This window comes from Aspergillus viridinutans (assembly GCF_018404265.1).
Source record: "Aspergillus viridinutans IFM 47045 DNA, scaffold_1, whole genome shotgun sequence".
Classification (NCBI taxonomy): Eukaryota; Fungi; Ascomycota; class Eurotiomycetes; order Eurotiales; family Aspergillaceae; genus Aspergillus; species Aspergillus viridinutans.
The window spans coordinates 5,269,704-5,296,215 of NW_025091217.1; the positions used below are offsets into that span (position 1 = coordinate 5,269,704).

General features: G+C 49.5%; 11 protein-coding genes across 11 annotated transcripts; 6 read left to right on the top strand and 5 right to left on the bottom strand.

Moving 5' to 3' along the window:
- Positions 1 to 193: 193 nt before the first annotated feature.
- Positions 194 to 1,024, top strand: Aspvir_001533 (aminotransferase class IV; the record flags this gene model as incomplete). Its single annotated transcript, XM_043266653.1, has 1 exon — positions 194 to 1,024. The coding sequence occupies one exon, from the start codon at positions 194 to 196 to the stop codon at positions 1,022 to 1,024; it is 831 nt and encodes a 276-aa protein (XP_043122588.1).
- A 235-nt stretch (positions 1,025 to 1,259) lies between these two features.
- Positions 1,260 to 2,675, bottom strand: Aspvir_001534 (tryptophan--tRNA ligase WRS1; the record flags this gene model as incomplete). Its single annotated transcript, XM_043266654.1, has 3 exons — positions 1,260 to 2,114; positions 2,167 to 2,221; positions 2,284 to 2,675. 3 exons carry the CDS (start codon positions 2,673 to 2,675, stop codon positions 1,260 to 1,262), a joined length of 1,302 nt encoding a protein of 433 aa, XP_043122589.1.
- Positions 2,676 to 3,118: 443 nt separating this feature from the next.
- Positions 3,119 to 3,937, top strand: Aspvir_001535 (MSF1 domain protein; the record flags this gene model as incomplete). Its single annotated transcript, XM_043266655.1, has 1 exon — positions 3,119 to 3,937. One exon carries the CDS (start codon positions 3,119 to 3,121, stop codon positions 3,935 to 3,937), a length of 819 nt encoding a protein of 272 aa, XP_043122590.1.
- Positions 3,938 to 4,753: 816 nt separating this feature from the next.
- Aspvir_001536 (uncharacterized protein) lies at positions 4,754 to 5,590 on the top strand (the record flags this gene model as incomplete). Its single annotated transcript, XM_043266656.1, has 1 exon — positions 4,754 to 5,590. The coding sequence occupies one exon, from the start codon at positions 4,754 to 4,756 to the stop codon at positions 5,588 to 5,590; it is 837 nt and encodes a 278-aa protein (XP_043122591.1).
- Positions 5,591 to 8,261: 2,671 nt separating this feature from the next.
- Aspvir_001537 (uncharacterized protein) lies at positions 8,262 to 9,139 on the top strand (the record flags this gene model as incomplete). Its single annotated transcript, XM_043266657.1, has 2 exons — positions 8,262 to 8,823; positions 8,886 to 9,139. 2 exons carry the CDS (start codon positions 8,262 to 8,264, stop codon positions 9,137 to 9,139), a joined length of 816 nt encoding a protein of 271 aa, XP_043122592.1.
- A 691-nt stretch (positions 9,140 to 9,830) lies between these two features.
- Aspvir_001538 (uncharacterized protein) lies at positions 9,831 to 10,349 on the bottom strand (the record flags this gene model as incomplete). Its single annotated transcript, XM_043266658.1, has 1 exon — positions 9,831 to 10,349. The coding sequence occupies one exon, from the start codon at positions 10,347 to 10,349 to the stop codon at positions 9,831 to 9,833; it is 519 nt and encodes a 172-aa protein (XP_043122593.1).
- A 738-nt stretch (positions 10,350 to 11,087) lies between these two features.
- Aspvir_001539 (PPN1 endopolyphosphatase family protein) lies at positions 11,088 to 13,296 on the top strand (the record flags this gene model as incomplete). The annotated part of the gene is made up of 4 exons (XM_043266659.1): positions 11,088 to 11,206; positions 11,263 to 12,440; positions 12,490 to 13,219; positions 13,266 to 13,296. The coding sequence occupies 4 exons, from the start codon at positions 11,088 to 11,090 to the stop codon at positions 13,294 to 13,296; spliced, it is 2,058 nt and encodes a 685-aa protein (XP_043122594.1).
- Positions 13,297 to 16,274: 2,978 nt separating this feature from the next.
- Aspvir_001540 (oxygenase MpaB family protein) lies at positions 16,275 to 17,800 on the bottom strand (the record flags this gene model as incomplete). Its single annotated transcript, XM_043266660.1, has 3 exons — positions 16,275 to 16,481; positions 16,593 to 17,321; positions 17,384 to 17,800. The coding sequence occupies 3 exons, from the start codon at positions 17,798 to 17,800 to the stop codon at positions 16,275 to 16,277; spliced, it is 1,353 nt and encodes a 450-aa protein (XP_043122595.1).
- Positions 17,801 to 19,227: 1,427 nt separating this feature from the next.
- Aspvir_001541 (terpene synthase family protein) lies at positions 19,228 to 20,720 on the top strand (the record flags this gene model as incomplete). The annotated part of the gene is made up of 9 exons (XM_043266661.1): positions 19,228 to 19,406; positions 19,466 to 19,611; positions 19,662 to 19,819; positions 19,874 to 19,886; positions 19,936 to 20,092; positions 20,141 to 20,230; positions 20,275 to 20,308; positions 20,361 to 20,578; positions 20,630 to 20,720. 9 exons carry the CDS (start codon positions 19,228 to 19,230, stop codon positions 20,718 to 20,720), a joined length of 1,086 nt encoding a protein of 361 aa, XP_043122596.1.
- Positions 20,721 to 21,196: 476 nt separating this feature from the next.
- Positions 21,197 to 21,853, bottom strand: Aspvir_001542 (MARVEL domain-containing protein; the record flags this gene model as incomplete). Its single annotated transcript, XM_043266662.1, has 3 exons — positions 21,197 to 21,412; positions 21,463 to 21,729; positions 21,812 to 21,853. 3 exons carry the CDS (start codon positions 21,851 to 21,853, stop codon positions 21,197 to 21,199), a joined length of 525 nt encoding a protein of 174 aa, XP_043122597.1.
- Positions 21,854 to 22,924: 1,071 nt separating this feature from the next.
- Positions 22,925 to 25,163, bottom strand: Aspvir_001543 (putative FAD monooxygenase; the record flags this gene model as incomplete). Its single annotated transcript, XM_043266663.1, has 4 exons — positions 22,925 to 23,628; positions 23,690 to 23,926; positions 23,986 to 24,979; positions 25,029 to 25,163. The coding sequence occupies 4 exons, from the start codon at positions 25,161 to 25,163 to the stop codon at positions 22,925 to 22,927; spliced, it is 2,070 nt and encodes a 689-aa protein (XP_043122598.1).
- Positions 25,164 to 26,512: the final 1,349 nt, after the last annotated feature.

A 26,512-nucleotide genomic window follows, 5' to 3' on the forward strand; every position in this document is an offset into this window, starting at 1 on the left:
TGGAAATGATTTATGAGAAGACACAGTGTTAATATGCTAGAGAACTGGCCCTGTCGCCACTAGTGACTTTGTCGTTGACCGTCGCATACATTTTCTGTTTCATTCCTCCTTACCGCGGTCGCAGTATACCTACCATTGAGCACAAGGTCCATGCTTCACTTGCTCTGCGTCCATTTCGTGCTTAGCTGACGCAATGGCTACAATTACACCGTCGCAAGACTCGGAGTCCTTCCAGATAATTTCCTCTCTTCGCTACGAACCTGCGCTTCCTGAGTTGCTTAGAACACAACCCACCGATGCCTACCCAGATCCCCTGCGATCACCTTACTACCTTCTCCCCTATCATCAGGAACGACTTCTAAAAGCTGCAGAATGTTTCGGCTGGAGCAAAGCGGCTACGTTCCTGCAACAAGACGTCGAGTCCTTCGCCGAACACCTCAACAGCTTCATACCAGACCGGACGAAACCTTGGCGTCTGCGCATTGTCATTGACAGGGATGGCACATGCACCGTCGAGGTCAACGCAGCCCTGCCAATTGATCCGCTGAGCCTTCTCCTGCCTTCCGAAATGAATCAGACCACGCCCTGGCTTGTCACGGTAGACTCTCAAAGAACTGTGCCGTCACCCTTCACAACGCATAAGACCACCTCCCGAGACCATTACACTGCTGCGCGACTTCGAGCCAAGATCACCTCCCCACAAGATCCGGCTGAAGTGTTAATTGTGAACCCTCACGGGCAAATTATGGAGGGTAGCATAACGACTGCATATTTCAGACGACGGAAGTCCGCATCAACACAAGTAAAGCTTAATCAAGAGGATGCCGGGCCGGCTTGGATCACGCCACCTCTTTCCAGTGGAGGTAATGCGGGTACAACAAGGCGATATGCGTTGGCTCGAGGATTCTGCTCCGAACAGGCGATCACCGTCGCCGAGCTGATCGACGGTGAAGAGTGTTGGCTCAGTAATGGTGTGAGAGGATTTTTCCGAGGTAGAATCCTGCTGGACGAGCCTAAACCATGAGAGATCGATGTGGCCAACTTACTGTTAATCCCAAGGTTGCACATGCCCAACAAGGCAAGCCTTGGCTAACATTGTTACGTGAGTCCTCATTAAATCGATCAAGGATGAAACGGTGAGACGGTCAATGTTCATTCATATCTATCATCTCTTCATGTCATTTGCTGGAAGCAGGCGCTTGACGAAACTGGCAAGTGCACGCTGAAAAGCAGGGCTATTTATTCAAAGTGGGGAACTTCTATTTCTTCTCAACAACGATGGGGTTGGGGTTGCCTTTCCACTCGAGGGGCCGGGGCCGCATGAACTCAGCAACTATCTCGTCGGTGACCTCGGCCCTGCGTTCCTGGAAGGCCTGAACGTAAGCCTGTAGCTCCGCAATACATTTTTGCTTGACCTCGCCGGTAAGCATCTCTCCCTTCTCATAAGCCGCACGAATTCGCTCCAGTTCCTCATCATCTTCCATGAAGAACGTAAGGTACTGGAACGGGACGTCATCCTTGGTGTTGGCGCCCAGTTGACGCTGAAGCTCAGCTGTATCCTGTCCTCCAGAGAAGGCGTACTTGTTGATTTTGTTCTTGATTCGATTGGGGGCATCGTTCATGTAGATGGCGGATGTCTCGACGCTCGCAGACATTTTTGAGCCAGGACCTTGAAGAGCGGGAAGGAAGATGGCATGGATCAACGAGGGCTTCTTGTACTTCATCTTCTCGGCGTGTTCACGGCACTGACGGAAGTACGGGTCCTGGTCGATCGCACAGGGAATCAGGCAAGGAATCGACGAGACCTTCTTCCTGTCGGTGCCGAAGATATGAGGGAAGCTGGTTGCAAATGCAGTGGCCGATTGAGTCGCGCAGAAGTGGAATTCTCCGACGTTGTTGCTGTCGTTGAAGCCAAAGGTTCCCCGGACGGAGTTTATTGTGATCCTCTTCGCCATTCTGCAGATGTTCTCATAGAATGCCCCGCCAACGAAATCGAAGTCGCTGAAAATAAATGTCTTTTTCATATCAAACCCAACTGCAACGATGTCCTTCGCATTTGCTTTCGCATATTTCTTAGCATCGTCAACCTCGATCTTTTGTGAATGCATGTATTTCTACAAACTGGTTAGACGCAAAGGTAGAACTCGTCATAGACATAAAACTCGCCTCGTCGTCAGTAAGCATAATAACCAAAGGGCAATCGAAGACATCCTGCAACCACCTGGTGAAGTCATCCTGGTCAATTCGTTTTCGGAAGCATCAATTGGAAAAAGGACGACGTACTTGGTGAACTCAAAGGGAATTGTGTGTCCGACGTGCATGCTGTCGCTGCTAGGTCCACGCCCAGTGTAGAGGTAGAACGGTTGTCCCTTCTCATAACGATCAAGGATCAAGTTCAGGTCACGGTGGCTGAACACAATTCCTCTGCGCATAAATCGATGAGGCCGACGGCCAGTTACTCTTTCAAAGCGCTCGAGCAGTTCTTTGGAAATACGAGTCGCCCCAAATTCCCGAACCAGCTTATCATAGTCGACTGGGAGAAGCTTGCCCGACTCGTCGACACCACCGGAAACATCGAAAGGAGTCACAATCTGGGCGACTGCCTTGGACGCGGGGGCCTTCTCGGCCAGGCTCAATGTGGTGAGAGCGGGGGGTTGTCCAGGTTCGTCGGCCATGTTTTAGTGAGGGTTTCGGTAACAGCGAGACAGAGATATAAAAACGGATGACCGAGAAGGCGACCAATGCGCTGCGGCGAGTCACTCTGAGTAGGAGAAGGTGGTAACAATCTTAGAGGACTGGTCAATAAATTTCTCCTGCCCCTCTAAACTGTTTGGTGGATGACTCAGGCCTGGTGGCAGAATTTGGGCGGTGTGCCTCTTTATTTAGTGGATAAATAAATCACGTGGATTCCTTGGCATCCCCGCGTTGCAAATCGGGCTAGCGCCAGAGCTTTCGGAAGCTGACAGAAATTCTTCTAACAGGAGTTGCTTTCCGACCACTGAGAAAGGTCAAGGATCAGACGAGCACCCATCTTATTCAGGCGTCGATTTCCTCCATCGCCACATCAGATCCAGCATCGTCATCTCAATTCTACAACGTCCTATATGCATCAGCAACCATGAAATTCTTCGAGAATGTCTTTACATACGATTATTCCTTCCCTGCCGTCTCGCTGGCCTACTTTCTCCGCTACCCCAATCCATATTCTCGCCATGTTCTGACCACCGATGTGATCGACCGTTATGTGGATCCGCAGACGGAGCGGCTTCATACAGTTCGTCTTCACTTGAAGAAGTCAAAGGTCCCGTCAGGTATTTTGAAACTACTTCCGAAAGGAATTGGGGGCTCGGACAATTCTGGCCAGAGTTATATACTTGAAACTACCGTCGTCGACATTAAGGAGGGCTGGATGGAAACTGAATCGCGGAACATGGAATGGACGGGTATTCTGAGTGTCGTTGAAAAACAGCTCTACACACGCCAACCAATTGAGGGTTCGCTCGAAAGCCTACAAGGACTTTCACTAGATGCTCAGAGAAACGAGCAGACCCAGGTGAAAACCACGGTCACCTTTCGCTCTCGGTTGGGACAAGGAAAGTTCCTTGGGAAAAGGAAGACCATGCCTACTGCCGATCAGACCATTGAGTTTGATGAAGAGACGCCTAAGAAGGGTTTCTTCTCCTCGCTGTCCACTGCTGGAATTCAGAGGACCATTGAGCTCATTGGCGTGAGTCGAACTCGAGATGCAGTGCTCAAAAGCAAGGAAGGCATGAACGTCGTCCTGGAGCGGTTGCGGAATGGTGGTATAGTCGCTGTCCTTGAGGGGATGCGGCAGGATCGGGAAGCATCTTTCGGACCCGATGGTCCGTGGAAGCGTGTCTGGCTTAGAGGGAATGGCCTCAAAGAGCGAGCCTTTAAGGATGATGACGACAACTGATTGACATATGAGTAGGATTAGCCACGGGGCACTCTCTTTTATTGCAGCATTCGAGCGTGGGGTTTCGGCGTTTGGGACCTGTCGAATTTTGGAAACTCTCCTATATGTTTGACTTGCTTTACTGTCATCTTCATCCCAATATCCTTGTCATCCAACTGAAGTTTTCACATGATGAAAATTGATGAACTGAACATCAATGTATATTAGCTGGCCATATGGCAAATGTGGTGACCTTATTCGGTTCGCGGTAGGCACCTGTTGTACAATACACATGCATCTCACTTTTAATTTTTTGTTATCTTTTACATACATTCACTTATTCAAAGATTTGAGTCCTTTGACCGGAAAACGAAAGAGTCTTAGATTGTTTTGTTCTTCAACTTGCTACTGTAGTGAAGCAGTTCTTCGTTATGACTTAGTCATCCTCACATGAATTTGGTGGAGACTAGCTTCATTCTTATAGATCTGGCCCTCCCTTCATTGATCAGACACCCTCCATTATTGTACCCCATCACATCTGACATTCCATTCGGAGAGTGTGATTTTCATCTCAAGATGAGATGCTCAGCCAAGTATAAGAGCTGGAACGACTGAGGTACCCCTTGCCTGTCAAACGTGGGTCATCTACATCGGACCTGTTTATGACATTGACATTGGGAACTCCCATATATATCAAGCCAGTGACTTGACTGAGAGGCTTCATCCAGTTTCATTAGAAATCAACTTCAAGAAAACAACCTATCCACCTCGAGCAGTTAATTCGCTGCCGTCATGTCACACAGTCCCTCAGAGCCATCAGCTGTATCATTACCAACAATGTCTACGCATTCCCTACCACTTCGGAATCAAGTTACAGGCGGCTGTTCTGATGAGCAAAGTAACAATGCTATTACCCAGAATCCAGAGGCTGCGATAGATCCTACAGATCTGCAGCATCTTGGCGAGAATCTAAAGATACTCCCAGTGCCATCAGTGAATGACGACCTCGAAACAACGGCCAAGAAGATGAGAGCATTAGCCAAAGTGGTCAGCGACGGGAACAGCCTAGCACTGTTCACAGGCTTGCAGATGGGCTCTCAGCACTTGAGAGATCCAGAGAGCATAGCCGTATCACAGATGACAATAGATGAACGAGTGCAATACGAGGCATGGCAGAGGGCCAGAAAAAATCGCACTAGGAAGAACCCCAGCGACCAGGACAGTGAAGAGACATCTGATTGTGGTGGAAAGGTCCCAGCTGTTGACTTCGACTGGGTCAAAAACGTAGCTCCAGTGCCTGATGGCGCTCAGAGTCTGAAGAAGTTCACCGAGCGCGCAGCAGCAATGGACATCATCTGGGACCACCAGGGCGCAACGCCGGAGAACGCGGCGTGGCTTACCTTTAATCAGCCAGCTATTCTGCCTCTTGTCAAGGCTGTATGCAGGGTCCGCACTGCCGAGAGACACCACCAGAATAATCGGGATCCCAGTATGCGCGGGTTGACGGATATGGAGGCAGCAGAGGTTGAAACAGTGCGGAAAATCGTGTCTCTTGCCGAGAGAAACAGGACACGAGAGCTGGAAAAGATCCGGAAGCTGACCAGATCAATTACGGAGTCAGCTGCGGTGATCAAAGCCCGGGTCAAATCTCTTGAAGATAAAATGACTAGCTGATCCCGGGAGATCCTGCATCCGAAGCCATCATTATGGAGTTTGCCGGGAAAGTTACTTGTCGGGTCGTGAGCGCATTTCTTCTGATATCATTCTGCTACCAGCATTGCCAACCATATCGATGCGGTAATATTTCTTCTTTTCATTCATCTTTGATCTCCTATCCCAAGCACCCCAGCAAAACCGTGCTGCCTAAAGTCAATTTAAGTACATACTTTATCGCACATTGGCCAAGAGTTCACAGTACTCCGTAGAAAGACCTACAAACTCTAAGCCGCCTCTTGATTGGAGGGCGGTGTTATCGGATACTGTAGGTACCTCCGCCGTTAGCTTCGAGGTTCCACTGCCAAAATCACCAAATGGAACTAGAATTTTCACACCATCCCATTTGAAGTTTTGAACCCGAGGTGTCCAGCACTTGAACGGGTCATTTCCGCTGAACCTTGAAGTCAATTGCCTGCTAGACTGGAATAGGGAAAAGTGGCTGACTGGCTGTACTTGGCTAAACAGCCATTTTGTTGATGGTAATTTGGTGGGCAGCCGTAGCGCCAATTTAGCCTGTAACTGTGAGCCTATGACGCACTGGAGGCTGCATTAAAATAGCAGATGACTTCATGTCTGTTTTCGCTACCCTAATGGGCTTGAAACATTCAAGGCTGCAGATGCAGGATACAACTGTTGGTCTACAACTAAGACATATTTTTCATTAGGCTATCTGAAATGTAAGAGGAGAAACAGGCTGTCAGAATGGTGACACTTGACAGTTGACAGTGGGTCATCAGCGACAATTGAGTCAAAATCGGCACTGGCCACGGTGACATGTGCCTTCATAAGTAAAGTCCTTCGGAGTTCTGAGGGTGAACCGGTGGAATAAGGGTTAGGTGTTTAGGTCAGAACAGTATATATTCCATACTCATCTTGACATCTTTGGAACCAGATCAGGTTCCTAATATCATTGGCTTGGGAAATTTCAACTGCCTCTTCAGGACTTTCCTATGCTCAAGGAGAAAAGTGGTCGTATGATTGCCCTGGCAACTTCAGTCTTGACTGGCTTTCTGCATGAATATAAGCTGAATGTGTTCATAACTGAATAGATATATCCTGATGGTGGGCTTGACCGGTGGTACAAAGATGACTGTATAGAATTTAATGCTCAGCTACAGACATAGCTGATTTGGCAGGTCATTTATTAGTAATTCCTGACTTTCCACTATCAGTAAGCATCCATTACTGATAAGGTAAATGAGGTAACACTCGCAGTTACCGAGGTACAAAGAATCACTTAGGTGGCTTCATGCATACAGACCATCTTCTGGTCAATTGACTGAGGATAACAGTTCCAGGTTACATTACTGGCTTGTTCCAATCAAAATATCACCTAGCCATATGAACTCAAATAAAACACTCTTAAGAGCACCAAATTATCTCTTCAGTCATCGTAAAATAACTTACTAGCGTAGAAAGAAAACAATCAAGTTGCGGTGGGGTGGCTGGCAAGCTAAACACACCAAGTGGGACGCCTAGGATTCAAGTACCCAAATATGTGCAGACTCTGCTCCCTGAGTGGTCCACTCCTGGCACACTGTCTGAGATCACCGCCAGGCCTGCCACATCTGGCCGGAAATATGCGGGGGCAACCCCCGTTAGCGTGGCTGGTCAAGCAGGGCTGACCTGCCAAGAATGTCCACTGGAATTGTGCAAGTGGAAAAAAAGGCACCTCTTCGGGGTTTCTTGAGCCCTGCGGCCAATCCTGGGCTCCACAAGCCCTGGTTTTTGTGGATTATTATTATTGAATTGGAGAGAATAATAATCCGATTTCAAATTTTGAAAAATGATCTGTTTGAATCACTGACCGTCTGAGAAGGTCAGCAGGGTCATCATCATCATGCTTTTCATCGGCCACTGTCTGTCTATTGTCATGTTTACAATTGCGTATGATCTCTGATTTTCTTAAGAGGTACCTGAGTAGGTAGACTGACCCCCCCGTGGCCTTAATACACGGCTTGAAGCTTTGTGCCTCAGCCTCCTTTACGGCCTTAATCTCCTCAGGAGTCAACCTTACTCATCTTCCTATTTCCCTATCTGCACATGTGTTTCGTCGTCAGGCCATGTTCTTCCACCATTGATCCTTTCTAGTTCTCAACTCACTCCTGTAATATCAAGCGAACCCTTGTCCAGTTTAAGTCCTTGGCCTTCCTGGTCGGTGGACAAAGTGGTTCGCGAGAGCACCAATAGTTGACATTTGCTTACACGAGAACAGTTTAGGCACATTTGCACAACGGACGGTGTGCGCCAGTGCCGTCTAAGCGCAGAGGGGACTCTCACTAGCATCTATCTATCTGTTTCTGGTTTCTGTACTCCCTTTCTCGTTTTGCCCCATAGCGATAGTGGTATTATTGTTGTGGGTTTTATCATGATTTAAAGGGTCTTTCTACTTATTTATCTCCCCCACCCGGCCTTATTTTCGCATTCATCCCTCCGCTCCTTGTTCCGTCTATCCCTTCGACAACCTCTCCGACCGACCGGCTTTGTCAACAACCATAACATCAGCCACACGGTAATGAGCATGCCAGTCGTCTCTGGCCGCTGCTCCATCATCAGTCTCATCTAGATACCATAAACATATCGATCGCTCTTGTGGAACCGCTTTGTCTGGACGGTCGTGAAATCATCAATGTCTGTCCAACTCGGATCAGGGTCGGTCTTTCGACCTGGCTGGATGCTTTTAATATTGGTGTTGGTCGCTTTGCCGTCAGCCATCGCCCAGTTCTGCACCTTTTGGGACGGTGGCTGCGTCGATCCTCTCGCTCAGACAGCCATCAACTTCGAATTCCCTCCTCTATTCCTCGATGATATCGCTTTGTACTATGGCTTCGACGCGAATCCCTCGGGCAAAGGGCAAGATCCTATGGTCAAGGCCAGTTTCTGGCTTGCATACGACCCACATCGCATCAACACTTCCGTCATTACTGCAAATCGAACCTCCGAGATTGCTTTCCGGGTAGGGAATCTGACAGGGACGCCTTCTGGGCCTAGTAACGGCTGCGATGGTGTTTGGGGTCCCCAATGTACACACGACCTGAAGGAGTTGCTCAAAGGGGCTATGTATGAACTGACGGCCAAGGGGGACTATACGTACCCTCTTCAAACCGTCATCAATCAAATGCTCGTCAATCCACCTGTGCTCTCCAATTGCCCGCCGCCCTTTTTTGATGTGCAATCATTGCCTGTGCAGGGTACGTGGCTCTTGGCTCCGATTTTGCCTATCTGTGCTCTGACATTAGCTCACACTTCATAGCATTCGCTCAAGAGACCGAGCCTGATAAGACTGCTACGATACAGACGCCTGGGTTCGGCGGAAGCCCGTGGAAGACGTGGTTCATCGATAATATGACGTCCAGTCAACAAGCCGAGCAGGTAGCGGTTGCCATTCTTAGCCGAGCCCCGTCTTCCAACGCCTATTTGCTGCACGGCAAGGATGACATTATGATTGAGCTTGTTTGCATCCAGGCACCTTCTTCTGGGAGTTCGTCGTCTAGCCAAGACGGCTGATGAAAGACTCAGCTAAGGGACACGTCTACACTGCAGCACGGAAGATCAATCCATTGATACAATCCTCGATGGTTCAGCCGAAACTGAGTCCGTCCCAGGGCTCTATCGAACGCTCATTACTCGCCGTGCTAGGGTTCTGTTCAACCCTTAAAGCTCAACCCCGCGGTCATCATGATGCATTTGTGGCATATCATGATTGTCACTTCCAAGAGTGAAACATTGGAGAGCATCCTCCGAAACACAGTCGAACCAGATCCTTTGCGGTTCAAAGGGTCGGTCAATGCCCCTGCCGAAGCGCATAACTGTACAGGGTGCCTCTCGTTTGCATTAGTCCAGGTGAACTCGAACCTTACATATGCCACTCCTGAACATCTCGACACTGAAACCCTTGATACTCGGCCTACGTGTCTAGTGGACAGGGTCATTCATTTTTTGGTACCTATGGGGGCTTTGACAAAGACCTCACGTGTTGAGCGGCCAGCGGGCCGACATCCTAACGGATGAACGGAACATGTCTATTGATAAGATGACAAGAGAGGAACCGCTCTGGTTACAATTGTACTCAAAAACGTTACGATATATTAGAATCAACCCTTATCACACATTCCGATACCTTCAAGATCGACCATATACTCCACAGTCATCATAACCCAGTGTCCTCGGCCAATGCTCTGCACCATTTGGCGGCCGCCTACAGTGTCGGCCAGTCCATGTTAATCGGCTCCAAATCACCAGGTCCGCGGAAATCCTCAACAATCTCCGCCTGCTCGCTCATGAGCTTCCGATCCGTTTGAATCCCAATTTTCGCCAGACCCCTCCACCGCGCCAAGTCCTCCGCATTCCGCTTGTCCCCATGCGCAGCCTCGGCATTCTCCCAGTGTCCTTTGGAGAATCCCATCAAGGAAGAGATGCGCTTTCTGGGGATATCATATACAAGCGAGCAGATGGTCCCCGTCTCTTCCAGCCAGTTGCACTGCCATAGCTCGCCGGGTCGGATGCATTGGAACGTGGCTGCTTGGAAATTCTTACGACCGGCCATGGGCCCGCCGTGGATGGCATAGACGACCCGGTCCTCGTTATAGAACCAGAATTCATAGCGCCATTTTTCCGGGTTGCCGTGAGCGTCCTGTGCGGCATAGTCGTATATGAGGTGACGATTGCGGATGTCGGTGTCGAATGTTGAGTCTTTGAGGGAGGGAACGACGGGCATTTTGATATGACTATCCGACAGATCAAATAGGCTAAAGCAATACAAAGGTATCTTCTACTGAACGTGATGTAGTTCTCTGTCAGTTTGTAGATGTCTTTATTTCTCCCGTAGGAAACCGTTAATATATACATCTGAAGCCCACACTACCGAATTCTCAAGCGATAGAATCGGCTCTGCCCGTTCTTGCTACTGGCCTCGGCCTTTGAGCAGCGTGGATGTACCGGATCCGCTATACTATATATATATATATATATATATTTAGCAATGACATCATAACCGCGCAGATCAGTCTCGGATATGGAAAGCTGACAGGTTGAGGGTGGAATTGACTTTGCAGATGTTACATTATGTGTATCCTGTGGAATATACCTTACTCCATACATAGATACAGAGGCATGGAGCATGAAACCTCAGACTCCACGGGGTCGTTGACATCGTTAGATTATCTGACAGCAGAACACTTTGCTAAAGAGTGAGGTAGATAGATATCGAAAATGAATTCATTCAAGATCCTATCTGCCATTCAATTGGACGATCATTCCCACGTGCATCACCAAGTTGTCCCAAACGAGAAATCAGCTTGTTTACCTTATCGCATCGCGGATTCTTGGTGGCGCTTGATTCAGATATAGGCTGATACAGAGCGGGAAATTGAGTCAATGCCATTGTATAATCCCGACACTTCCTTGAATGATTTCTTCCTGCCGTTATAATTCTGTCAAGTCTTTACTGGCTGCAATGAAGTGGCAGGCAGTCCTAGCCTCTCTCCTGGCAGTTCCGAGTCAAGGGGATATTTCATCTCTTCCCGGCGCATCCTCTTATGTTGCGCCGGCTGGATTTCCTACATCCGCATTTTCGTAAGTCTGGATGAGTGTACCAATGCGAAGTAGCTGACTTGCATCACTCCGCACAGCTCCTACTATTACCTCCCAGCGGAGCCCACTCAGGAGCCCCAGCCAGTGATTCAGGATCCTGTGCTGAATACAACTTTCCCATACAATCTGACCAACCCCAACACTATACCAACTGAGAACAACGACCCAGTGGTCTTCCCAACCCCTTCGAAGAAGCTCTCTGATGGTCAACAACATGACCTCATCCAAGCTGTGGTGGCTAATGTGACCAGCATCATCAATGGCAATGCTACGCACGGTAGCTGCAACAAATGTAAGGCAGTGTTGGCCGTAGCCAAACCGGCTGCATTATATGCACCGACTCTAGTGCCCGACACCATGGTATCGCTCTGCAAGCAGTTCAGTTTCAAGTCAAATGCCACCTGTGAAGAGGACTATGCTGCGTCGGTCTTCGGCGCCGTCTGGACGCAAGTGCTGGCCTACGCTGATGTCGAGGGTCTTGATGGGGACTATATTTGCCATGCATTGAGCAAGTCCTTCTGCGGTCAGCCAGCGACGAGGCCACTGGACACCTCCGATCTTTTCCCGAAGCCCAAGCCAGCAAATCCTCGCGTTCCCAAGGCGAGCGGGAAGCGGGTCAAGGTGCTGCATCTTTCCGACTTTCACCTGGATCCGCGGTACTCGGTCAGCTCCGAGGGTAATTGCTCGTCCGGATTGTGCTGCCGCAATAACAACTTTAATTCTGCTTCGAGGGACCAGGTCCTCCTCCCTGCCCCGGCGTACGGGACCTTCAAGTGTGACACGCCGTATGATCTTGGTCTGGCTGCGCTTCAGGCGATTGGGCCCTTGACTGGGACCGGAAAAGGAAAGGACGATGATTCTCTGGCTTGGTCTCTTTACACTGGTGATCTTGTGTCGCATGATCCAGTTCAGGAAATGTCTCGAGAATATCTCGCGTACACGGAGACTAGCATCTATGGCATGTTCAAAGAATACCTGACCGGACCTGTCTTTGCTGCGCTGGGCAATCACGATACCAGCCCCGAGAATATCAATGCTCCTCATAATCTTCCAGGGCCTCTGGGCGAACAGCAGAGTTGGAACTACGAGCATGTTGCCGGACTTTGGAAACACGAAGGATGGATCGATGAGAAGACTGCGCAGGAGGCACGCACACAGTACGGTGGATACTCTGTCAAGACTCACTACGGTCTGCGCGTTATTGCGTTCAATACTGGTAAACGTACCCGAGCACTGGTCAATATGCTAGGCACTGACTCTATCAGATTTCTGGTTAGCCAAAAACTACTTCAACTTCATCAACTCCACCAATCCCGACAACTCGGGTGTCTTTTCCTGGATGATTGACGAGCTTCAAACGGCTGAAGATGCCGGCGACCGTGTCTGGATCATTGGACATGTTCTCAGCGGATGGGACGGCTCCAATCCCCTCCCTGATCCCACCAATCTGTTCTACCAGATTGTGGACCGCTACTCGCCCCATGTCGTCGCCAATATCTTCTTCGGCCATACCCACGAGGACCAGTTCATGATCTACTATGCCAACAACGGCACGTTGCAAAGCCAGGACACGGCGCTGACAACCGGCTGGATCGTGCCAAGCATCACGCCGTTGACGAACCTGAACAGCGGATTCAGGATGTACGAAGTGGATACTGGCGACTTCAACGTTTACGAGGCCTACACCTTCTTCAGCAATGTATCCGATTACCCGTCACTCATAGAAGCGGGTCCCACGTTTCAGTTTGAATACTCAACCCGTGACACGTACGGTCCCGCAGCAGGCTGGGACAAGGACGACCCCTTGAATGCCACCTTTTGGCATCGGGTGACGGAGGCTATGGAGAAAGATATCGAACTGGTGAGCTTGCACAATGCTTATCAGGGTAAGATGAGCGAAAAGTCCCCCAACTGCACCAATGTGGAGTGTCAGGAAGCGAAAATCTGCTACATGAGGAGCGGTAGCTTTGCTTTGGGAAGCCAGTGTCCTCAGGGGTGAGTTGCACTCTCAACTGCAATGATCTGATGCTAATCAGTACAGATACGGTTCGGTCCAAGGTTCTTTCTCTTGAGCAGGTATTCATACAGTATACATGTAGATACTGTAGGATGTATGTTCCTGATATTCCTGTATGACTAAGAACAAATCAACGCGTGCATCATCTATAGACATGACCATCGGGAGGTTCACTTCTAGGTTGGCATCAGCTTGTTGCTCATGATTTCCTTTAACAATGTTTATCATCCCTTTGTCTCTCGGCGTTGGTCAACATCTGTTTGATTCTCAGCACTGTTCATCATCTCTTTGCCTCTAGGAGATATTCAACGTCTCCTGCAGAGACCCGCATAGTGAGCATACAAAAGCTCGGCGTACAACCTCACGCCAACCCCATTCACACGCCTATCCATCATTCTATATGTCTCATTCTCTATGGATTCACCGGATGTAATCATTTCTTGCACTTGATTCACCGGATTAGAATGACTCCCATGCTGTTGGCAGACATATAAAAGCCCCCTAGACCCCAGGTCAGAATCTCTTCTCTTCTCTTCTCATCTCATCACTCACACCGCTAGACTTGACTTCATCTTCTCCTACCCGGGTCGATGGGCTAGCATTGAGCCCTTTTCTCTCATCGGATACTTCTTTATCTTTCTTGCAAGTGCTATTCTTTACCTTCTCGAAATACAAACCAGATTTGAGGTGTGCCTCTTTCAGAACCTACTGTCGACCTCCCTGGCCATGCGGAGATTCTGCTGATGAATCTTGCGCTTCTGCCTCTTCCAAAACCATTATCGGCTTTGGGAAGTCCCATGCGGCAGGTCGTTTCGGAATCCTGCGCATCGGGCATTCCGGTTCTGTTGCCACGTTCGACCGGCTCGCCGGCGGAGATTCTGCTGATTGCTGGCTCTCTGACCCTTCAACGCGCACCGGCAAGCCTGCAGAGACACAGGCACTTGCGGAGATTCCGCTGATGAATTGTGCGGTTCAGCCTTGGACCTTGAGAATGGCGTGTTCGGCCATTACCCACAACGGCAGATGTTGAACGGGCTCACACGAAGATTCTTCTGAAGAATCGTGGGCCCCGGGCCTTCTCTCGATGTGCTTCTCGAGTTCAGGCTCCAGATGCACATGCAGACCTCGCAAGATCTTGACACCAATCGGATCTCGGTATGGTAAGTCTGATTCTATCGGTAGCAAGACGTGAGCTGACTGAGTAGGTTACGCTTCCCAGCTCAGTTTGTCAAGAAATATGGCTGCTATGCCACTGGTTCAGATATTTCTTTAAGCGTCTGCTTCTCGGCCTCGGAATGGGCCTGATGCTAGTACTGTGGACTGCATTCGGCATATTCATGCCGTTCGGTCATCGACCCGGCTCTCGCAGGCCCAAAAGGACGCTATTGTCGACTCTTTTCTGAAGCTGGGGACCAATTTTTCAAGCCGTCCAACAATAACCAAATGGGATGGAGGCCGAATTTATCTGCGCGGGTATTTCTTCGCCTGGATACGTACGGGCATCCAAGTCCAATGGACACTTGCGTACGCAGGTCCGATTTCGGGGAAGCCTGTTGGAATGTTCTTGAGACGATGATTGAATATCATCGGATGTTCTGGTGGTAATGGTCATTTACCACAGCCGTCCTGGAAGAAGTGGAAGGTCCTGGAGACGATGATTGAATATCATCGGATGTCCTTGAAGTGATGATAACCACATGCTTCGTGGAGATTATTTCTTCACGTGGACGCATCCGGTCCGAACATACTCAGACATCAAAGTCCAATGGAACAATTGCAATACCCTGGAGATGATGATCGAATATCATCGCATGCCCCGGTGGTAATGATCAACTACCACCCATCCTGGAAAAAGTGGACGACCTGGAAGCGATGATGCATTGCCACATACTCCGTGGCAGACTATTTTTTCACGTGGACTCAACCTGTCGACATGCTCGGACACCAACGTCCAATGGACACTTGCATCGCAGGTCACATTCAGAGAACGAAGTTGGAATGCTCTTGAAACGATGATCGATTACCATCGGATTTGTGGTGGTAATGTTCCAATACCACAGCGTTGGTGGAGCTTCTTAGAGCACAACTTGGGCCTCTTCTGCTCTGGGTGCCAGAGACGAAGCAGCGACTGCCCCCGTGATGACAACAGCGAACGGTATCAACCGGTGGCATGAACAATCAGCAAGTATTACTTGGCACCATCGCCTGATGCAAGAAATGGCCCCCGACGTCGAAGTCGAAGACGTCAACGACACCGGGGGAGACGAGGGGGAAAAAAGAAGAGGATGAAAGAACTCGCAGACGACCTTAGCGAGAAGTTCAAAATGGCATTACGCATTACTGCCTCAAAGTCATCAAAGAAGCCGACTGTACGACGAGCTGGGCACTATCCCTTGCAGACGACATCCTGCGTCAAACACAGCTTGCGCCGAAATGGAGTTACGATATCGAACTCCCGAGTCCCTTGGGAGTTCATTCTCAAGGATTGCCGCCTTGCCTTTCGTCGCTGCAGAACTCCGTTCCTAGCTGAGGAGGTCAGGTACCCCTGAGCCTAAGACACCGTTATGAAACAAGGGCGTCGACGACAAGACACTGCCCTGCGGCTGTTCTTTCTAATATTCGGCTGCCTTCTGCTGTTACAGGTAGCTGCTTCCCTCCAAATATCTCTATTGGGGGCGCTGCTCATGCTAATCGAACGCCTGAAGATGTTATCGAGAAAATATTGGGTATGCGCCCTGCTTCTATGCGGGACGCTGTGGTTACAGCGTTCTCTTTCCCTGGCTCTTCTGCCTCCCCGCATGGCGGCGCTGCCTATGCTGTCGAACGCCCCAGAATCAAGAAATAAACAACTTTTCGTCAGTAACGGGTTGAACTTCCTTAGGAAGCCGGGCATGGCAAGGCGACTGAACATTGCCCTATGTGATTGGATTGTTCCACACAACGTTCAAGATAGTTTGATACTATTCTGTACTTCAGTTGTGAATAGATTTATGTTAAGCAACATTCAAGATAGTTTGATACTCAGTACTCCTCTTATACTACTCTTCTTCCACTCAACTCAAGTACCCGTAGCCCACCTGCTAGAATACCTGCCACAGCGAGACCACCGAAGACAAGGACCACAAACAAGAATATAACCTCAAACAGGCCCATCCATACGTGACTCGTCTGACCGGTCTGAACTTTTCTGCCCGCCTGATATGCCTCCCTTCCAGTTTTCTTGCCCTCTTGCGGAACATACTGAAACTGAAAGTTAGTCCGGGACTTTCTGCGCACAAGGCCCCTGTATAGAATCGATCGGAAGAACTAGACGGTCAGTCCCCACCATGTAAACAAATGGAAAGAACTCACATTGATCACAAAGCCATCAAGCCCAGGAACAAGCCGCTGCAGCCAAGCCATAAATACAACCAGCATACAATGCCCCGCGAAAGCAAGATAGTGCAACACCCCCGGCCGCCCAAGACCAAGCTCCTCGCAGAGTTCATCACCGTTTATCCACCGACTGCCCGCTTCAATGAAACCCCTAGACACATGGAACGGGGCCGGCAGATTCTGCACGCACTGCACAAAGTTGTACGCCACCACTCGCGAAGTCTCCGTTATGCGCAGCTCATGCAGGTAGCAGCTCTCCATGGTCACTTTTGCTTTCTCGGCTGTCTCGAAGAAGGCCGTTGGCGTGCCGAGCAGGTAGCCCAGGTACCGGAAGAGAGCGATATAGTCGTCGATCTCGTGCTGGGAAGGCTTGACTCCGAACTTGGGCAGCTGGAGCCACATGTGGTTGCAGCTGAAGGTGGCGATGGAGTGGATAGAGTCGAGGGTGTTGATTGGGATGCCGTGGTGGCTGACGGCGTAGTATTCGGGTTTTCGCTCGCAGAGCTTGAGGATTCGTTGGCGGACTGCGGAGTGGAGGAGTCGGACGCGGATCGTTGCAGTGTGCCCGTCTCCTCCGGGCTGGATGGCGGCCAGGCTGTGAGTGACTTGCACGAGCCACTGGAAGGTCTCGAGCAGTCGTCCGAGGAGCATGCGGGTGGAGAAGCCGCCGGTTCGGACGAGGACTTCGACGACTCCTGAGGCGGCCTTTAGGACGGTCAGTGGTCAGGATTTTCAAGATACATGCCAGGAGACGAAAGAAGGCGTACCGAATTCTCCGCCATGAACCCCTGCAGCGCAAAGCCGACTATATTTGCAATAGCATACCGGTAGAAGAACCTCTGGCCTCGTTCGAGTTGTTCCCAGTCTACCCAGTCAGGAACGGTATGGAGCTCATTCCAAAACTGGGACAGCGTCTCGTCTTCGCCGTGGTGGTCTCGAAGAAGGATGTAGAGGTCATTTGGGGGTGGAGGCGTGCCTTTCGCTTTGCTTTCTTCGAGCAGGGCAGCACGAACCGCTTGGATTCGCTCCAGGGCCGCTGCACCGAGGGTATCGTACTCCTGGCGCAAGGGCTTGATGGTGTCCTGGGCGAGGTGACTATCAGTCCACTTGAACGAATAGCCCCATTTGCTTATCGTTTCCCCAACGCGGGGGGAAGAGCTCGAAAAAGAGGAAGTAGAAGACATACTGCTTGTGTCTAATTCTACATACTTAGGGCTATCAACAGTTCCAGCTACGACTTTATATACGCTTGCTCCATCTGCGTCCCCTTTCCAGCTTCGAGATTGTCCTAGATCATGGTCAGACCGCAGCACAGAAATCCTCTCCAGTCTTTCATGGCGAGCCATCATGCCGACGTGGCCGATTCATTGCATACTAGAAATTGCACACGAGGCCATTGCGTTGATCGAAACAAAGAAGTCAAGCCCTCTACCGTGTCTGGAGTCAAGGCGTTTCCTGCTTTGGAAAGTCAAACCACTAGTGAAGCATGAAGCACGGCAGAGAGCGTTGCTGGAATTTGGAATCAGGCAGAGAAGACTATACCGTAGCCAATTAGACACTTCACGCTTGATATCGCCCCTATCATGCTCGCATCAATAGACCTAGGCTTGAACTCAGTCATTTGAGGAGGCCATGACCACGCGGCAGCGCGAGGGGAACAGGGTCGATAACCATCCAACTGATAGAGTCCATTGCAAGCCTCTTGCGTCTGCCAGACAAGAGATAGAACCCATTCTCATTCAGTCTCAGTCCACGTTGACGATCTTCGCAACCATTGTGGCGACGGTGAGAGAGATAAAGAAAAGAGACTTCAGCGTAGGTTTAGTACCAGTCTGCCGGGATTGAGTCAGTCAGTGTGCTTTTCGGGAGCAGGGAATCTTGGATGTTGCTGGGTACCTTTCGTCAAGAACATGTTCAGATACAGGTCTGCCGGGACTGGTGTAGCGATTGCAGCTTGTGCTGATGAGCTGTGTCATCTTGTATCTATAATCTTGGCTCAGATGAGATGATAAGATCGGGATACAGAACCCTTTGAAATAACTTCAAATAAGGTTCAGGCAATGATCTGCGCAGTAATAGTTGCTCAATAGTTGCGAGAATGATGTGGCACTTTCTCTCCACAGTGGAGAACAATATCAAGGCCATCTTCTTTGTCTTGGAATCCACGGTAGGCGCCTTTGAAGATGAACTTTGCATGTTGAGATAGCACGACATCAAATTTGCGGTTGTGATTGATGGCCACGAAGATCATGGCGAGACGGGGCGAACTCTAACACACTAGGTTGTCAGTGGCAATGAAAGAAATCGCACCTCGCAACTGTCCTCCGGATTTTAGGTCCAATGACAGAAACGTTATGTGTTTGGTGCTATCAGAATTCAGGAGTGTATTGAGTATTCGTTTTGGAAAGATTTGCTATTGTCGCCCGGGGGAGGTTCATTGTCGATTTACAGTTCACTCCAAATCTAATTGACATGGAGGGTTCTGGGTATAAGATCATGTCACTCGTTGGGATGGCTTCTATCCTTGAGGATAAGAATCATATAAGTATCACTTTGATTCTACGAGTCCAGTCAAACAGTTTATCTATATCATCTATATCCATAAGCCAAGATGACGGACTGTCTGGTGCACGAGAACCCAGTTCGGCTGGGAGAGAAGCGGACAACAACGCATGATACACATATCCCCGTTCATCTGCCTCAATTATTCGTACTGTTTCTGTCCGAGAACCCGGTGGTCAATCCCCACTACGAAGAGGTGAGGAAGGAATCCGAAGCATGGCTGGCCAAGTCAGTAACCTACCCAAGATGAACGATAAACCCGCCTACTAAATTGTCTGTTTGTCCAGTGAATGCTCCTTTGATGAGAGATCACGGCGGATCCTGCACAAAACCGACTTCTCATACTTCTGTTCCGTCGCGGCGCCGGACGCTGGTCCGGAGGAATTGCGCACTGTGTGTGATTGGGGGAACTGGGTGTTTCCATTCGACGATAGTACGTCCCTCCCAGCTTTTGTAGTCCGAGTACTAAGCATATTCTGGCAGTGTTCGATAACGGAGGCCTGAAGGACGATCCTGTTGGGGCTCAGCAGCTCATCGATAGTTTACTTGCTGGGATGCGGGACGACGGTACTCAGCTGCCGGTTGAGGCAGAGAGTCCCCTGGTTCGAGTTCACAACACGGTATGGCAGCGTGTGGCTCAGGTATGGCCCCTTCGCTCTTCTTTCTGGTCAGGTCATTTCGCTGACAAGTCTCAGGCTTCTCCTGCTGGTATGTACGACCGTAGGCCATCCCTGTACAACTACTCATGCGGCTACAGGAGTCAGACGCAGATTCGCCGCTTCGATGAGGCATTACTGCAAGGGCAGCATAGAGCAAGTCCGCACTTGCTCCATGGGCCGATACCCATCTCTGGACGAGATGCTGGCATTGCGAAAGCAGTCGGCCGGTGTTGCGCCTCTTTTCGCTTTGGTCGAGTATGTCTAGCCCATGATTTTACGATATAGTTTGACTCATACCATCAGATACGCACACAAGCTGGATATCCCGGACCATGTCTTCGAGTGCAGAAGTATCAAGGAGATAGAACGTATCGGAGTTGACCTTGTTCTTCTGTAAGTCTTCCCTTTCTAATCTCAACCGGATGCTAAGTGAACAGACAAAACGATATACTCTCCTACTGCAAGGAAGAGGTAACCTCCTAATCCTTCATCGTTGAGCCCTCATGGTACTGATGTGCAACAGAAAGAAGGAGTAACGCACAACGTCGTCGCCATATGCCGTCACTCCGGGATGCCGGCGCAAATGGCATTCAACCATATCGGCAATATGCTCGTCGCTCGGTATAGGGACTGGTATCTTGCACTGGCAGAGCTTCCGAGCTGGGGTGAGCATGTCGATGCTCAAGTGCAGCAGTATATTCGGGGCGTGCAGAATGTCGTGATGGCTAATTTGAATTGGAGGTATGTGTTAGACTATGTAGTTCATTATCTGGCTGACGCTTTCGATTGTAGCTTTCGATCAGGACGATACTTCGGAGATGCAAAGGATACTGTGCGAAGGTCGATGATTGTGATGGTCAAGCGGCAAAGCGCAGATGTCTGATGTTGGCGTGATTTTGTGTCGATGTCTTGTTCTATGCTGCTTTTTGATATGAGATTTACTCTGTGGATCATTTTGTATACTCCCAAATAGTACATTAAAGCAAAGTATTAAGCATACGAGTACGTATAAAGTACAGATGAACAATATGAAAAGAACCCAATACTCCAGTCCTCCACCCATCCCTGCCATCCATAACCAGACATATCCGGCACAAATTCCGTCCCATGACTCCTATAGTGTACCCCAGATTATCATTAAACACCAATAGTTTTCTCCCCCTGTCCTCCCAGCCTATTTTTCATCGGCATAACATCATCGAACATCGTACATCGTTGGCACCAATGCAGATCCTCTTAGCATTGACGGTTGTCGTTACAGTCGTATGAGCTGCTAGAGAGACGTCTGCTACCGAAGACTACTGACTGATTAGAGCCTGTGCCGCCATAAAGAAAGCACCACATACAGTATCACTGCAATTAGACCTGAGCCATGCTAGGGCGTCCACGAGGAGCACGACCGGTCCGGCTGCGCATGTCGACGGTAGAGCTACGAGCTTGCAGGATAGAGATGATCGTCGAAGCCATGTATCCAGCCCAAGCGAACCACAGGAACGCAACAGAGGCCTGAGCCTCACGGCATCGCTTCTGACGGTTGTGCGCGCCGTTGGTGATTTCGTTGTGGAGTGTGTAATTCTAGGCTCGTTAGTCGCTATAAACCAAGCTGTATGGATGCCGCAACGTACATCGTTGGAGCAGGAGCGGCATTCCAGCCGAGCAGCCAGTGCGATTGCACTGGTCAGGAAGAAGATGTTGTTCAAAACATCGAGCGTGATCATGATGATGGGGTGAATGGCCCAGCTCATGTTGATCGAGGCGGGGACGAGGTAGAAGAGCGATACCATCGAGAATGTGGAAACGAACATGCTGTAGTTGATCGTGGCGGGGTTGCCTGCGAATGCCATGGCGATGATGTTACCGATCAAGGCCATGACGAGCAAGGTGAAGACGAACTGCACATTATTCGCTTGTTAGCTATTCGTCCGGCTACTGTGTCGAAAGACGTTGTAGCTGTGGATAGAAGTCTACACGTACCTCCCATACTCTCAGGCCGAGCTGAATTCCTCTGAGGGCCATTTTGACTAGTTTTTGAGCTGGCTGCTGTTCTTATCTCGTTCTTTTGGCGAGTTTGTAGTCGCACTGGGGTATAGTTGCCCTAGCTAGTATACTGGGTAAGTCACCACGACGCGAAGGAAGTAGGTTCGAACACGCAGTCTGACAGGTGCCACGACGAGGAAATTAAGATAACAAGACGCAGATCTGATGCGCTGCTTGATTCTAGGGATGAAGAATATTTTATTCTGTGCGGAATGTCCGGAGGCCGAGAATGACGATATGTTGCGGAAATGGAAAATATGCTACGTCATGCATGGGAGCGCGATCATGAAATCACCAGTACAGGGAAGTTGAGCCACCGTATGGATCAATCAGATTGATCTTCTGTCTTAGTCAGTATAGTAGACTTTTATCATCCAGGTTGTCGAGGTAAAAACAAAGTGTGGCCAGGGTCAGTCAGAGAATGATCGTCACGCAAGAACGAAGCTATAGCCAGCTGTTGGGCGGCAGTGCATATGCACCTGAAGCTTGTACTGGGTAGAACTACTGTGCTCGTAGTATGCGATGCCTACTCAATGGTTCGAGCTCTACAACATCAGAACTGGCAGTCTCTTCCGCCTGAATCCGATATGAAATGATGATTCCGTCACCATATGCTCTGCAACTTTTTGAAAGTCAATTCTCAGAGCTTTATACCCGTACAATAGCCCTATCACGGTGATCCATGGGACCGGTGGACTGCCTGGCCACCGGATGAGCCACTCACGATTCTAACTGCAGTGGCTCTGGCATCCTCATACCTTATGGGTCCAGTTCCTTAATCGTTGTTACATCCACTGGTCGAGTCTCGAACCCGTTCTCACCTCTTCATGGTCGATGCATGCAGCAACCAAGTACAGACCCAGAATCCTGATCTAGCTACTCAAACTCTGCGCATGTTCTGTTCGAAGAGAATTCTCTAGGATTGAAAATAGACGAGAATATTTCACGGGTATCATCCGACTTGGACGATCAGGCAAATAGGTATCAAGCAAAGATCCACGACATCTTTTCAGAATCACTCCGGGGGAAATAGAAAGTACAGGTCATTTTTCATAGAGTGGAAGCTTCCGCAGCTACGGGAACCTCCTTCTGGGCCAGCAGCGACTGTGGCTTCAAAAACGCAGAGAAGAAGCGTTCCATGTCCTCATAGTCATCCACTTCACCGAGCCAACTGACGTATTGATCGGGTCGGATAATAACACTCGCTCCACGTCTGGGATCGATACCGTAGTTCTCGTACGCCTTTCCATGACCCTCGTGATAGGATTCATCATCCACAAACACCTTCCAGTAATCCCATCCTTGCTTCTCGCTATACGGATGGAATATTTCGGGGAAGTCTAAGAGTTCAATGCTTGTGCGGGGTCCGGCATGGACAGTCAGGACTTCGATAACACTGTCGATTGGCTGCCCAGGTGGCGTATATCTGCGAAGGAATGAAGTCGGACTGCTAAGCTTTTCTCCCAGCTGGCTATAGCGGCCGAAATTCTCGCGGTTGGTAAGGTCACCGGCGAAAACCATCACGCGCCATCGGCCATTGCTCTTCAGCAGTTCTTGGAGATGCCATGGCCGAGCATCGGATTGGTTGAGCACCTTGAAACTCGGCATTCTCATGCCAACGGAGATTCCAGTTGACAGGTGCTGCTTGCTGATTACCCGGAGGCTTTTGTCTTTGCTTGCAACGTCCGTGCCATCGCCTTGTTCGCCAGAGTCTCCCTCCTTTGCAACGAGGAGGCTAGAGCCATAGTCGACAGCTGTTTCAATATGGTCAGACTGAGTAAGATGAAATACTGAGGAGCGACTGCATTGTCTTACCAATACCACTTGCAAACATGTTTCCTTTCTGGAACGCCATCTTGAATTCTTCCATGCTGATCCCCTCCTCATCCATAACGTCCTTGGCTGGACGCCCGGAGAAGAGGCGAGAAAAGCGATAGTCGAAGTTGATTAGGTCTTGAGCGATGCGCCTCCTTTCAGATTGGTAGGTCTTGAGGATTGCGCTGTCGCTGTAGCCTTTGACCACATGGGCCAACTTCCAGCCCAAGTTATAAGCTGAGTGGTCATTAGTAGGTTTCAAACAATCACTACAGAGGACGGGATATGACACTTACCATCCTGCATGCTTACATTCATACCCTGACCAGCTTTTGGTGAGTGGGTATGCACTGCATCGCCAGCGAGGAACACACGTTCCTCTAGCGAAAACTTGTCACCAACTCGTTGACCGATCTGATACGCAGTCCACCAGTCGCAGTACGAGTAGTCCAGCTTGTATGGATGAAGAATGCGTTGTGCGGACTTTAGAATCATATCCGGTGTAATCTTCGAACGGTCCGCCTTACCACCTCCAGTGACTGTTGACTGCAACTGGATGTATAGCCGAACGAGCTTGTTCTCGCGAGGAATGACCATCACGGACCCCGCACTGGCAGAATGGATCGCGCAACGCATTCGAATATCCGGAAAGTCGGTAATGGGAATGATATCGAGCACGCCCCAGATGTAATCTGTCGAATCTCCTTCCAGCTTAAAGCCTAGTTGGCGTCTGACCCACGAGTGTGCACCATCGCAGCCAACCATGAACTTAGCCTTGACAACTTGGGTCTGATTTGCACGGCTATCCAGCTCAGCTGGTCGTAGCATGTCGTCCGTGTCATCCGGGGAGAGGTTACTTCGGAACAACCCATCGCTAACAGCGGCGCCATTCGTAGCCTGTTGTTGCTTCGGGGTGGCCTCTTCCTCTGTCAAGGTGCGCACGGTGACAGTGATGGGGTAGTCATCGACATCGGCAGCTTTGGAGGCATCGAATTCAAAAGAAGTGGGCATCACTCCTCTTTCCACAGTAATATTACTGTGCTCCTTGATAGAGTCAAGGAAGAACCGTTCAATGCGGCCTTGATGAAGAACGACTTGCTGGAAGCGACTAATGCCAGGGATAGTATCGGGAATACGATCAGATCGACGGATAACGCCATTCTTGTCGGGGTTCCAGAGGCAGATTTCCAGCATGTGGTTCGATTCTCTCCAGGCACGGTGGGCAAAATCAAAGGAATCAAAGATCTCCAGTGTCCTGCACTGGAGCCCGTCTGCTTGGCCACTGAATACCTGCGCAACGCATCAGTAAGTCTTCAATATGGAGATCAACTGAACCGACCTTTGTGCTACGCTTGTCCACAATGCGTGTCTTGATTCCTAATCGGCTCATCCAGTTTGCCAACATGAGGCCAGCTGGCCCAGCCCCGACAATGAGCACATCAACATGTTCCTCAGGCTGATTCAAATTTGTCATCGTGTCGAGAGTAGTAGAATAAGTTTGCATGTGTTTATAGGAAGTGTAAGTCTGTCCCTTGCAATCCTTCCATAGAAGCTATGGTCTGCGATGGTCAACCATGGCTTCCATTTATATCCCCAGCGCCATCCACCCCCTCTGACAGCTGAGGTCTTCCCTTGATCCGATAAAAGTATAAAAGCTCGAACCCGATGTCAATCCAACATAGATCGTCCTCGGCATTTGTTGCGGCATCCAAATACCAAACGCCGCAATGCAACGCCGGGGACTAACCCCGCAAACTGAGCGAGAGGCAGAATGTGGAGTTATAGATGGCAGCTCAACTGACAACTCCAATAACCTTGGCTCCCAGCCCAGTCCTAGTTTCTTGATCGTCCATCTAGGCCACCTTCCGACGATAAAGAATTCGGATCTCTGTCGGCATGATAGGTTGACACTCTTCCATTTCGGAAGCTAGTTCAGTCGAATAACATCGATAGCCATAGTTGAGTTGTGGTTGTGTGAACAAGCGGTATCTGCGATCTGTAGAGCTTCCATCTCGGACTGGATTGTCAGAATAATGGTCTTCAAGCAAGGATTCAATTTCAGCTAACTCAGGGGTGTTCGAGAGGAACTGAGAGCAATGGCTCGTCGGGTGCTTGTTTCAAGCACCAATCCTGACTGGAAGAACGCTAGACATCAGAGTGGTAATGAAACATCCAAGCTCTCGTTCATCAATATGATTCACAAGATGGTTCACAAGATGCTTGTATCAAAGCTTGGGTATAAGAAGCAGCTATTTCGATAGCATGTATTTGCAGGGAGACATTTTAGGAGACCTATGTTGTCTTAACTGAGAGAAATGATAGCGTCCTCTGTCGAGGGATTGGCCGTACGTACTCTACAGCCTATATATATTGGCGCAGACAAGGCGACCTAGGTCATATAACAAGATTGCTTGAATACTTGCCATTTAAAATCAAGAAAGCTTTGCTTTCTTATATGTGCAAATAGGTAATCATTAATTGTGATTCTCTGGCTGTGCGAATTGCGACACTCGCAACCAAATCGGCAGCAAGCATGACTTTGATGTCTAGTACCCCGTAGATGGACGACCTGCTTGAGAAGATACATACACCATATTCAATCAGGATATGCTTATGCTCTAGAAGGCTACCTAGGTTGGGCTAGTTAAAGAGCAATCAAAGGGGCTGGTTTAGATGGTAGAGCAACGCAGCAGCGGTGGCTGGTCAATCTCCCCAAAATTTGTGCCATCAGGGTAATAGTTCTGTTCAGTACTTTTCCATTTGCCTTTTGACAATTTGAATCAGGATATTTATTCAAATATTGTGCGGAGTAGCAAAGAACGT